We start from the raw sequence: 12,316 nt of genomic DNA on the forward strand, positions 1-12,316 counted from the left end.
GGTTGGGAGTTGGTTACTTTCTCGAAACTTTTTAGACAAGGGCCAACCCCACGGATTGCGCTAGACCCACCTTCCAGCATCACAGCACACCTCCGTCCTCCGCATCACCGCCCTCGAATAGCTCCCCGCCCGACGACGCCCACCCGCCTACGAGGAGCTGAACCGCCAACATGCTTCTTCTCGACTATCAAAACGTCCTTATCGAATCCCTCCTAAGGGAACGAATCAATGGGTGCGCCATACCCCGCTGCCTTCCGCTCCGCAGCACCAACCAGGTAGCTAACAGCACATAGAGGAGCTACCGCCAACATTGACCAGGTCGTCTCCGACTTCGATGGCGTCACCTTCCACATCTCAACACCCGAGAGCAAGACCAAGATACTAGTGTCGCTGCACATCAAGTGCTTCAAGGAGCTGGTCCAATACGGCGCGCAGGCAGTGCTGGAGCGAGAGTATGGGCCTTATATCGTGGAGCCAGAATCTGGCTACGATTTCTCCGTGCTGGTAGATTTGGAAAACCTGCCAGAAGAGCAGGGTACGGCCTCTTGTCAGATTGCTGGAACAAGGTGCTGACGGTGTGCAGATGCCAAAGAAGACCTGGTCAGGCGCGTTTCCCTACTCAAGCGAAACGCCATGGCTGCACCCTTCGAGCAAGCCTTCGACGAGTTCCATGAGTTGCAGGAGGAAGCCTCCAAGTACACATCCGAGTCGGCGCCACAGGGTGTAGCGGAGGGCGGTGCCGTGCGCGCGATCCACTACCGAGAGGAGGAAGCCATCTACATCAAGGCCAGCCACGACCGTGTCACCGTCATCTTCTCCACCGTCTTCCGGGAAGAGACAGACAGGATATTCGGAAAGGTGTTCCTTCAGGAGTTCGTTGACGCCAGGCGGAGAGCTATTCAGAACGCACCACAAGTGCTGTTCCGGAATGACCCGCCGCTTGAGCTGCAAGGCATCCCCGGAGTTGACAACTCTGGCTCGGCTGAGATTGGCTACATCACATTTGGTGGGTCGTCTAACACGATTGACTGTACGTCCTGCTAACCTCTGCAGTACTCTTCCCTCGCCATCTCGCCAAGCAACGGCGCGATGAGGTTATCTCGCACATCCAAACCTTCCGCGACTACTTCCATTACCACATCAAGGCTTCCAAGGCCTTCATTCACACAAGAATGCGCAAGCGGACTGCAGACTTCCTTCAAGGTATATTGTGCCGTGCTGCCTGCGCCAGGTTTATACTGACAAACTATAGTTCTCCGCAGAGCCCGACCCGAAACAGAGGAGAAGGAGAAGAAGACAGCCAGCGGTCGTACTTTCAAGGTTCAGGCATAGACGAAAACAAGGAACTGTTTCAATTACAAGGCGGCATGCGCTGCACATGTCTAGTGAATTGAGGAGGGTCGTTGATGGCCAATGCAGGATGAAGTATTAGAGAGAGCGTACCATGTAGTTAGCGATGATTGAACCCGCCTGGTATCAGGCAAAAGCAAGCCTACCATCACATTCATGCCTGCCTTTCGGTGTATAACATGAGTCCATACCCAAGTCACTATGCCGTGCGGGGACTAGCGCAAGTCGCGACTGCCACTCTGAACGCGTCCCCTGGCACACACCCACCTTGCGCCGAACCAGCGTTACCCCTCCCTGCAGCCAACCGCCATGTCCGAAGGAACCAGGCCAAAATACGACAACCTCCCCGGCATTGATACCGCCCCGGACATCTACGAGACCCCCGAGCTCGCCGAAGATGTGTCTACAATCCAAGCCTCCACCGCCGTTTCCGAGTCCGACGGCGAAGGCGACGATGACGACCCGAGAGACTCTGCAGTTCGTCACCAGCGACTTCAACCCGATCAAGCCCGCAATCGCTTCCAGCCTTCACGAATAGACGCCCGCGGGGTCGATTTCTCGGACAACATCACCGCACAACGGCAATCTTACCGCACATCAACACGGCGCCAGCGGAGGCGAGGCGAGATAATAGGAGATGACAGCGATGAAGAAGAGGAAGGCTTCGCGAAGAAGCTATTACGGATCAAGCGAGAGCTAGCCGGGTTGGAGGAGGAGTACGAACGAAGAGTGGAGAGCGGGGACAAGTCCAAGATTGAGGAGCAAGACCCGAGGGAGTTGATGGAGACCATAGCAAGCAAAGTCGACACCATATACACAGCACACAAGGGCGGGGCGCGGGGCGCACAAGCTATACTCGACCGGACGGTACAAAAGTTTGAGAGCTACAAGCCCTTTGATCCTAGCACGACGCTCAGCGAAGCCATCGCAAACAAGCCGCCGCTACCAGGCACCCAGATTCAGAGGGGTCAGCTCGACGTAGTGCTGAACCACGCGGCAGAGTTTGATAAGCGCATAACGCAGATTGAGAACAATCTGGGCCTCAACGGGAACACAATGCCGGAGCTCAGTGACCAAACGCCTTTTCCTGTTGCTTCTACTCTGACGAGGTTGGAACAGACGCTCAGCTTGATTGGGGATGCTTCGAGCAACAACTTGGACGCCGTCACACAGAACGTCAAGAAGCTCACAGCAGAAGCGGAGCATCTGAAGGAAGTTCGGCAGGAAGCTGCACAGGCTAGCTCAAATTCTGGCGACAACAAGGCGGTGACCTATCCAGACCAAGAGGCTAAGATCAACGCGCTGTATGGCACATTGCCTTCCATCGATAAGCTGTCGCCCGTTCTTCCTCTGGTCCTCGAGCGTCTGCGCACACTGCGACTCGTGCACACAAGTGCTTGGCAAGCCGATCAAGTATTGACTCAGCTAGAAAGCCGACAATCAAAGCAGGAGCAAGAAATCAAGCGGTGGGAGCGTCAACTTGAGGTTCTGGAGAGGGACTACAAGAAGGCCGAGGCCACAACGGTCAACAATGTCAAGACCGTTGGGAATGATGTCAAGATGCTGGAGGAAAAGATGGCCAAGCTGCTTGCAGGAGGCCAGGAGGAGTAGGTGTGCCGCGGCGGACTACGACTTCGCGGTCACCACTGCCTTGGTCCAGTTCAGCTGTGCTGAAGTCACGCGGATATCAATACCCCCGAGATGCTTGCAACAATCCTGTATCAAGACGCCCAGCGCATTCGGTAGGCGTACCCGGTTATAGCATGCCGATCATTTTCGAGATACCCAATAGACAGTTGCTACTCACAATCAATCAAACCAACACCGTGTCTATCTGTAGTTGTCGTCATCCTTCACATGAAGGCTGGGAATGGATCATCGTGATACTAAACTTAAACGCCGGACGCCACCGGACAGATGTTCCCCGGGGGATCAGCCAACCGGAGTGGTTGGCTCTCCGCGCGTTAGCGAGTGCCTATCCTGCAAGCTGTGTACGAGGTCGTGGACGCATCTGAGCATAGTTTCGCAAGCACTAGCTGCTATTGCGCCGAAGCATGATCGGTCAACATGAGGAGAACATGGCCACGCTGGGAAGTAATCTTCGTCATGATGCTGCAGACGGCTAGGTGGAGCTATTGTGGTGCGAGGCAGGCGATAGCATCGGCGATTTCCACGTCCAAGGCCGACCAAATTTATGTTCGAGCTTCCCTCAATTGCTCTTCCGCAACAGCTGAACTTTCTCCCAACCTACCGGAATTATCGCTAAACCTCCGCAATGGCCAAGCGCAAAAATGAGGCGCCTGCGCATGGCAAGGCGAAAAAGAAGAGAGCCATCTCCGACGACGAGGCGCATAACAATTTCCGCAGCGGTCTCTTCGACAGCAAAGTACTCGAGGGATATACGAGCGAATACGCGGATTCGCAGCCGTATGCATTAATCTCCGCACCTTCGACCCATGACGTTCTAATTGAACCATAGCTACAAGCACGCGGTAATCCATAACCTCGTCGACGATACTCTCCTACGCAATGTCCGCAACGAAATCCGCGAGCACATCCACTTTACGCCCAAAGAGACAGACATCTACAAGATTCACCAATCTGGCGATCTCGCAAATCTCGATGGCCTCCACGACTCTGCGCTCAAGCGCCTGCCTTCCCTGCTTACCCTGCGCGACTCGCTGTACTCGTCTGCCTTTCGCAAGTACCTATCTTCGATAACAGGATCTGGGCCATTGAGTGGAGTCAAGACGGACATGGCAGTGGTAGGTTGCGCGACGCATTGTCTGAGGAATTGTACTGACTGCGGCGCAGAATGTATACACACCAGGATGTCACTTGCTTTGCCATGACGACGTCATCGGAAGTCGGCGCGTAAGTTGGATTCTGTATCTGCTGGACCCTGACATTCCTTGGAAGCCGGAATGGGGAGGCGCATTACGACTGTACCCAACCGAGCACCTCGAGACACCAGACGGCGACAAGGTTAGGGTGCCACAACCAGACTTTTCGCTATCGATACCTCCGGCATGGAACCAGCTGTCTTTCTTCACCGTTCAGCCTGGCGAGAGTTTCCACGATGTCGAGGAGGTCTACAGGAGAGGGTTGGAAGAGAAGGCAGAAGAAGACGGTGGTCGCGTTCGCATGGCCATCAGCGGGTGGTTCCACATTCCGCAAGAGGGCGAGGAAGGCTACGAAGAGGGTCTCGAAGAGAAGCTGGCAGAGAAGAGCTCGCTTGCTCAACTGCAGGGAGGTAAGGCGGACGTTTTCGACGAGCCGCAATCACACTGGGTCGACAACCCAGACTGGGAGGAGCAGGCGAAACAAGAGGACGACGAGCTGACTGAGAACGACATTGACTTCCTGATCAAGTTCATGAACCCGAACTACCTGGTACCGGACACAGTAGAGGAGCTGTCCAACATGTTTGGCGACGAATCGTCGTTACGACTTGCACAGTTCCTGTCTAACAAGTTCTCCGCGCGGTTACGAGAGTACCTTGAGTCGAAAGACCACGAGGCGAACCCAAGCCTACCCAACAACCCGCACTCCAAGGAATCGATGGTTGGTGTCGCACGACCGCCACACAAGCAGCGCTATCTCTACCGAAAAGCTATTCAGCCAATACCGACCACACCGTACCCCGAGAACGACGGCATGACACCATACGACGACCTCGTAGACATCCTCTTCCCGCACCCAGCTTTCATGAAGTGGATCTCTCTTGTCACCGGTATCACACTCACCAAGAGCAACATCTTCGCGCGCCGTTTCCGGCGAGGTCTCGACTACACACTCGCGACCGCCTACGAGGAAGAAGACCCCCAGCTAGAAGTCTGCCTCGGCATCACGCCCTCCCGCGGCTGGGGCGACGAAGACGAAGAGCCCGAAGAAGGCGCTGAGGAAGAAACCAAGCAAAACGGCAGTAGCAGCAGCAAAAAGAGCAAAAAGAAGGGCAAGGCAAAGGAACCGGAACCCAAGCCCGAAGAGGAGGTCGGCGGCTACGAAATGTACATGGCCGGCGAAGACGATGCCGATCACCCCAGCGTGCCTACTGGTGAAGCTTCAACGTCTACGGGTGCAGGTCAACGTCGCAAAGCAAAGGCTGATCCTGCTATCTACAAGTCTGCGGCTGATGATGAGGACGATGGTATCTTGTTTAGCCAGCCCGCTGCCTGGAATAACCTCGCTATTGTGCTGAGGGACCGGGGTGTGTTGCGGTTCACCAAATATGTTAGTAAGAGTGCGAAGGGGGACCGGTGGGATGTCTGTGCGGAGTATGGGGTTGAGTTTGGGGAGGATGAGGATGATGAAGATGATGAATGAGTAGGTAGGTTTGCAGCTTACATCAAGATGGATATAAGCAAAGTAGATGATTCAACGACAATGTAGGCCTTATGTCTATATGAAAACATGCAGAGTGGATGACCTGACGGCAATGTAGGCCGTACATTGAGATGAAAACATGCAGAGTAAATGACCCAACGACAATATAGGCTCCTGGCTTCCATTCTGTCCTGCAAACCTATTCACTCTTTTGCTTAAAAGAGCTTAAGTCCGAGCTATATCCGTTGGCATCCCAGGCGCTCGTAATCGACCCGCGGACTAGTGTGACAACAGCACCACCTTCGCATCCTCACTCCAGGGCTCCGCTCATTCCGTGAGGTACCTTACTCACCCGCTATCGTATCGCGATGCAGACACTGACCATTCCTGCCTCTGTCAGTAAACGTAAGCAGGCTTGCAAGAGCTGTCGGCAGCGCAAGAAGAGATGCGATGTATGTGCACCACCGTCCACGCATGCCGGCTAGGGGCTGATGATAGGTTGCTTACTACAGGCAGAACACCCGAGCTGCTCATTGTGCAGAAAGTTGAATCTCAGATGCGACTACGCTGTCACGGCCTCAATCCGAGTTGATGCTACGTCATCGACGAGCCGAACAGAGCATCATGTTTCGGCATCACCGGTTCAAGCGCAAGGCTTTGATACAATGCCTTTTGAGTCACCAGACTTCATGCAGTTCTCGGGCATAAACTTCGATCTTCCCAGATCCACTATCTCAGAACCCGTAGCACCTAGCTTACACTACCCCACCCCGGGATCTACTGCAGAACATTCCGCCAGTACGCTAGACTTGGATATATTGGAGAGCTTACAGTTGCCTCCACGACATGTTATCCTCCAACTCGGCGAACTCTTCTTCGAACATCTCTACCACATGTTTCCTTGCTTCCACAGGAAGAGCTTCCTGGCAAAGGTTGAATGTGGCGATATGGAGAAAGATGCACCGCTTCTCCTATATGCCATGTGCTGCGTAACAGCTAGGTATCATCCAGACGCCTCAATACGAAAGCGCTCGAAAGACTGGTACGAACAAGCACGTTTCTCCTACGATCTGACACGGCGAAGACCTGACCCGGCTGTCCGCACAATACAGGCCGTTCTACTCCTTGTGTTCCACGCTTGGACTATCGGCGACTACTCTGCTAGCTGGCTCTTCTTGGGGAAAGCCTGGAGGCAGGCTGTCGTGCTCGGCTTGAACCGTATGGATGCCAGCCACCACCTCTCTGATACAATACCCATTAACGAATACTCATGTGCTTCTGATAATATCAACCGCGAGTCAGCACTCGAGCGAGAAGAATCCCGACGAGCACTTTGGCTACTATTCATCATGGATCGAATGCATGCATGGCCGACGGGATGGGCCCATGCTATACCAGAGATACAATTCAAGGTCGATATCCCGGTAGCTGAAGCAATATTCCAGGGCATGAATCCTGAACTGAGAGATAACTACATCACTAACTTACCGTTCACGAGAAACCTGTCGCGTCTCATAAACGCCGTATCGGTTTTCAAGGACTCCTCGAACGTCTTTCACTACGTGATTATAGCACACGTCCTGCTTGGCCGGGTCGGTGAACTGTTGTGTTCTCTCCACACCTCTCCAGACAGCCCTGAATATGCTGAAGATTGCACCGAATTAGACGACATGATTGTCAAATTTAATCTCAGCCTCCCGCGCACAGCGAGTTCGGTTCTGGAAGCGTTACCAGCTGATCGTGGTCATGTCGCGTGGCTACACATCATACTGAACACCATGATAATCCTCCTACATTACCGATGTGAGACGCATGTTTCCATCGAGGAGTCGGCTTCGCAGTTCGCACTTGCTGTGATAGCGGCTCAGAACATCGCGCAGATCGTCAAAGATGCGTCGCGTATATCCATCGACCTTCTGCTCTCTGCACACATCGGATCGTCGCTGTATGTTGCAGCATGCGTGCTCGTTATTCAGTGGCGTGTCACCGGCGACAGTAGCTTCAAAGAGGACGTGGACTTGATTGCACTTCTATTCGGACGCATGGATGAAGTGTTTAGCTTTCTGGGGTTGAAGTTCAAGATCGCGCTTGAACATGACGTGCAGAAAAGTCCGGAAAAGCTACAGAGTCTGCGGAAGCGGGGATTAGAGGGTGTGTTGGTTGACTGCACCAAGTGGACTCACGTCAAAGAAGAAGTCGAGAGAAGGGGAATGAACCTCGATTTATCATAGAAAACCAAGAAGTCTGTATAGCTTCAACCTACTTTCGAACAGCTTGTCTTAATGTAGTAAGCTCTACTTTAATGTAGGAAGACGTAGTTATTTAACTAGCACAAAACTACGTTAAGGCATATAAAGTAACTTAACTCTCTTGTCTTGTACATCGCCGCGGCGATGTATGCTGCAAAACATTGGTTGTGCTAGCGATCGCCAGCCACCTCACCTCTGAAAGCCCTCTGGTCGATCGTCTCGGCTCAAGCCTTTTTACTCGGTACCGACCAACAATCGCCCGCCATCGCTATTCACCTGCGTCCCATTCGCGAACCGATCCTTCATGACCCAGCCATATGCCTCCGCTATATCTTCCGGGCGCCCTAACTCCCCCGTCAGGCTGCTTCCCTTCTTCATCTTCTCCATCATCTCAAGGGGGGCGCTTTTGAAGAAATCATGGAACAACTCTGTTTGGATCGCGCCGGGGTGGACGATATTCGTGCGAATGGGAGCCATGTCCACCGCCAGACCGCGCGTCAAGCCCTCAACTGAGGCGCCGACCGCTGCGCCTAGGGTCCAGTTCGGCATTGGACGATGTGTGTTTGTGCCCCCAGTAAGCGTGATGGAGCTCTTGGAGCTTTTGGGCATGTAATCGCCCGTCGTAATCAGCTTGGCCAAGGCACACGGGGCGAGAAAGCGAACTGTGAAGCCTTCCATCAAGGTCTTCACTTCAATCTCCGCAACTTTGGGCAGCGAGAGCGGATTGCCGGCTGTGAAAGCGATATGATCGATCTTCTTCTCGCCGCCCTCGGTCACTTTGTCCAGCATAGCCTTCAAGTTGAGCTCCAAGTTCTCTTTATCCATAAGGTCGACGGCGATGCCTGCTACGTTGGAGGCTGGCATGCTTGGGTATAGGGATCGCAGCATCTCGACTTTTTTGTCGACTTTGGTTTGGCCAGATCCAGAGATCGTTACGAGTGCGCCGGATGCGAGGGCCATGTTGGCGATGGCATAGCCGATCCCTGAAGTGCCGCCGAAGACAAGGACGTGGGCGTTTGCGAGGCGATTTCGGTGAGCCATTGGAGAAGATGAAAGGTTTTCAGGAAGATCTTGATAGGTGTCTGACTAAGGTTGCAGCAAACAAGAGTCGAAGCTTGTGATGGGGTTCAGACATGGACAGGATTGTCGCCTTTATATGTCGTTTCTCCATGGTCCTTGAGCGGCCTCAAGCCCACTGGCGGCGGCGAAGAGAGGGGTCTAATTTCGCTCCGTTCCAGAAGTTCATTGCCGTCTGACGGGGACTGGCGGGCTCGGACGTAGTATTGCGGCTTCGAAGTCAACAATGGAACTGGTGACAAGGCGGGCTGGCGGTGACGCTAAGGCACGAGCGGTGCGGCGGGATCTTTGAACCATTTGCGCACCGCCCTGCATCATCACGCCCGACGAACGACTTCGCCACACCTACTCCCACCTTCTGCAATCCTACAGGAGTCACAATTCCATCATTACTCTGGCCCATCTCCATCCAAACGTCGTCGCTCAATTCATGATCAGGTCACGTGACTTTGCCGCTCCCGACACGCATTTACCCAAGATTAGTGTCTCGAAGCGATGTGCCACTTGTCCATCTTTTCGTCTCTCACCAACATTCTTTGGACGACCCTCCGCGCATCCGTCTACGCGTTTAGTACCTTCCTGTTCCGTGAAGCTTACATTTCAATACGCCCCGAGCTAGGCGAAACTTGGTGCCTAGGTGGCTTCCGGAATCCTGCGTAGACGTCTCGACTCTCCAGCAGGGCGCTTTGACTGGACCCTGATACCGCCACGAACTATAGAGCCGCATCTATCTCCAATTTTTGCGTTAGCACGAGAGCGCGTCCACAGTCTAACATTGCATGCAGTATGCATGATCTAACCAGCATTCGGATCCGCTGCGAAGAAATTTGTTGAAAGGCCTCCCATCCTCATCATCCAGGAAAGCTCGCTTGGTGCGTTGGACTCTCAATATAGCCGGATAACTACGCAACGCGACGCGACGTGTCTTGCTGGGGTCCCAGGGTGCCAACGAGTAGATCGAACGCTCCTCAAAGCGCCGAAGAGATGGAGGAACAAACGCGTGCTCAGGAAGTGTGCAGAACAAATCCATCTACTTGTAGATTCTTTGCTTGACGTTCGACACCAAGGCTGACATTGCCGGGTCGGTCCGCGACCCATTCGTGCATTCACCACTTCCACCAACCACATCCCAATTTCTCCCACCTGCCAGAAGCTATATACTTCGCTTACGATCCTGCCAATTACAAAAAGCGCTATGAGGCCTCACAATAATGCCAAGATATACGCCCCGATCTAGTCCAGGGTCGAGTACAGGCCAGCGGGATGAAGCGAAGAAACAGTCCACGATGCTTCGCCAGATACCTACATACCATGCATGTGACGAACCAGCCGAGATTTACAAACTAATCACGAAGGCTCTAGATTACACCGCTGGAATACGTATAAAGCCTCAGACAGTCTTCCCGCTGCAGCTTTCAGCACCCTTCTCCAAAACTCATCAACCGCACGTATCGTCCGAGCATGAAGTCATCTTTTATCCAACTGCTTCTCGGAGCCTTCTCTACTTGCCTTGCATCGCCCCATCCGAAGATCGGAGACGAGACCAATTCTCTGCCCTCAAGCGCCGTAGCGTCGAGGGCTGCGCCAAAATGGATCAAGATTGACGATACCGCGAGGATCAATAACGTCATCACTGTAACATCATCTTCAGGTGTTTCAGCTGCCAACGATGGTCTTTACATCGTGCGCCCAACCGGTCAGATCCAGCGATACATCAACAGCGCTTGGACAACCGTCGACAACTACGAACAGACCTACCAGATCGCCGGCGCTAACGGTAACCTTTGGCAGAGGCACCTCGATGGTGGTACGTTCCGCTGGCTGGGTCAGCCTGGAGAGTGGGAGTCGACGAGTGGTACAGACACGAGTGTCTACAACATCGTTGCCGCGGGTGATCAGCTCTTTGCACAACGAAAAGACGGCTCCGTCGCACGCTTATCTGACGGCGCTTGGGTTACCATCGACCAGCCTCCCATCACGGATAGTTCCAGCTCGACCCAGATCCTGTTCGACGATGAACTCACAATGTGGAATCGTCTCTACAACGGCACCATCGTACGCACGCCAGCGCCCTACAACGCCGGTCAATGGAAGATTGTCGACAGCACTTACACTGCCAAATTGGCCGTGGGAGGTAACAACGTCTACAGATGGGATAGCAGCGCGAACCAAGTTCTCAAGATGAATGCGACAGGAGGGTGGACTCTGATCGACAGCGGCAGAGTAGTCAACAACATTTATGCGGTCGGAGACTATCTGTATGTTGAGCTTCTGGACGGGAGTTACTCGCGGTACTCAGGAACACCCATGCTTTGGGAGACGATCGACCAGAGGGCTTCGAGAGGTGATGTGGCTGGCGATCGAAAGGGCGGCTTTTGGCGCTTGATGGGTGGTGGTCAGATTTGGGAGATGGTGGTTTGAAGGCGACAAGACGCTTTCGTGACTATTTGGAGATGTCATCACTGTTTGTCGAGTATACATATATATTCCTAGTAGTATCTCTAAAGCATAACTAATGTTTTGCAGCATAAATTATTGCAGCAATATATAAGATAAGAGACTTAAGTTATATTATAAGCTTTAAGGTAGTTTTAGGCTAGCTAAATAACTACGTCCTCTTAAATTAAAGTATAACATAATATATTAAGACAAGTATTATGTTTAAAAGTATATTAAAGCTATACACACTTCGCTGTCTTCTATAACTTAATCCAATTGGTATATGTACCAGAATATGCGGTCAGAACATGGTGTCGTCAACACCAAAGCTACCCGCTTTGTGTATCTACCCTCTAGAGCCAACTCTAATCCAGACCCATTGTAAACAAAAGCTACCGGATCAGATTATACGTAATCCACCTGCAGTTACGGACGGGATAGTACGCGAGATCTGGGGAATGTTAGATGTGTGCAAAGACAGCCGAACACGACCTAAGGAGCATCTCACCGCATGATCACTTCCACCTTCCGTCCGTCCGGTTTAACGAGCTTATCTTGGAGGGCTACAACATCTGCAGTCAATCCTTTGTCGAGGAGTCTCTTATATGTGCCGAGGTAAACGCGTTCTAAGCACTGTAGCAAGCTACAGGCCGCAATAAGCGTGGCGGGTTGCCGGGAGCCATGCCCACTGTCATTGGAGGTAACTCGCGACGGCAGAAAAATAATACCGCTTGCAAAGAAAGAAATCTCTCTCACATTGCCCTTAATCCTCGGCGGCAAGGTCCTCGTCCAGCTCATGAGCTCTGCTGGATCGAGGAACTCGTAAGCGACGGAACGATAGGGCATGACCGCTGTCTCAGCGTAGATCTGACGAC

At 52.9% G+C, this 12,316-nt stretch overlaps 6 protein-coding genes across 6 annotated transcripts; 5 read left to right on the plus strand and 1 right to left on the minus strand.

The window, feature by feature from the left end:
* Nucleotides 1-170: 170 nt before the first annotated feature.
* Nucleotides 171-1,332, plus strand: J4E93_004131 (uncharacterized protein; the record flags this gene model as incomplete). Its single annotated transcript, XM_049342060.1, has 5 exons — nucleotides 171-232; nucleotides 294-535; nucleotides 584-1,006; nucleotides 1,054-1,203; nucleotides 1,253-1,332. The coding sequence occupies 5 exons, from the start codon at nucleotides 171-173 to the stop codon at nucleotides 1,330-1,332; spliced, it is 957 nt and encodes a 318-aa protein (XP_049200212.1).
* Nucleotides 1,333-1,659: 327 nt separating this feature from the next.
* Nucleotides 1,660-2,961, plus strand: J4E93_004132 (uncharacterized protein; the record flags this gene model as incomplete). The annotated part of the gene is made up of 1 exon (XM_049342061.1): nucleotides 1,660-2,961. The coding sequence occupies one exon, from the start codon at nucleotides 1,660-1,662 to the stop codon at nucleotides 2,959-2,961; it is 1,302 nt and encodes a 433-aa protein (XP_049200213.1).
* Nucleotides 2,962-3,625: 664 nt separating this feature from the next.
* On the plus strand, nucleotides 3,626-5,676 carry J4E93_004133 (uncharacterized protein; the record flags this gene model as incomplete). The annotated part of the gene is made up of 3 exons (XM_049342062.1): nucleotides 3,626-3,777; nucleotides 3,830-4,115; nucleotides 4,165-5,676. 3 exons carry the CDS (start codon nucleotides 3,626-3,628, stop codon nucleotides 5,674-5,676), a joined length of 1,950 nt encoding a protein of 649 aa, XP_049200214.1.
* Nucleotides 5,677-6,365: 689 nt separating this feature from the next.
* J4E93_004134 (uncharacterized protein) lies at nucleotides 6,366-7,907 on the plus strand (the record flags this gene model as incomplete). Its single annotated transcript, XM_049342063.1, has 2 exons — nucleotides 6,366-6,370; nucleotides 6,401-7,907. 2 exons carry the CDS (start codon nucleotides 6,366-6,368, stop codon nucleotides 7,905-7,907), a joined length of 1,512 nt encoding a protein of 503 aa, XP_049200215.1.
* Nucleotides 7,908-8,159: 252 nt separating this feature from the next.
* Nucleotides 8,160-8,885, minus strand: J4E93_004135 (uncharacterized protein; the record flags this gene model as incomplete). Its single annotated transcript, XM_049342064.1, has 1 exon — nucleotides 8,160-8,885. One exon carries the CDS (start codon nucleotides 8,883-8,885, stop codon nucleotides 8,160-8,162), a length of 726 nt encoding a protein of 241 aa, XP_049200216.1.
* Nucleotides 8,886-10,463: 1,578 nt separating this feature from the next.
* On the plus strand, nucleotides 10,464-11,423 carry J4E93_004136 (uncharacterized protein; the record flags this gene model as incomplete). The annotated part of the gene is made up of 1 exon (XM_049342065.1): nucleotides 10,464-11,423. The coding sequence occupies one exon, from the start codon at nucleotides 10,464-10,466 to the stop codon at nucleotides 11,421-11,423; it is 960 nt and encodes a 319-aa protein (XP_049200217.1).
* Between the last annotated feature and the right edge of the window lie 893 nt (nucleotides 11,424-12,316).

This window comes from Alternaria ventricosa (assembly GCF_023758065.1).
Source record: "Alternaria ventricosa strain BMP 2768 chromosome Unknown scaffold_6, whole genome shotgun sequence".
Classification (NCBI taxonomy): Eukaryota; Fungi; Ascomycota; class Dothideomycetes; order Pleosporales; family Pleosporaceae; genus Alternaria; species Alternaria ventricosa.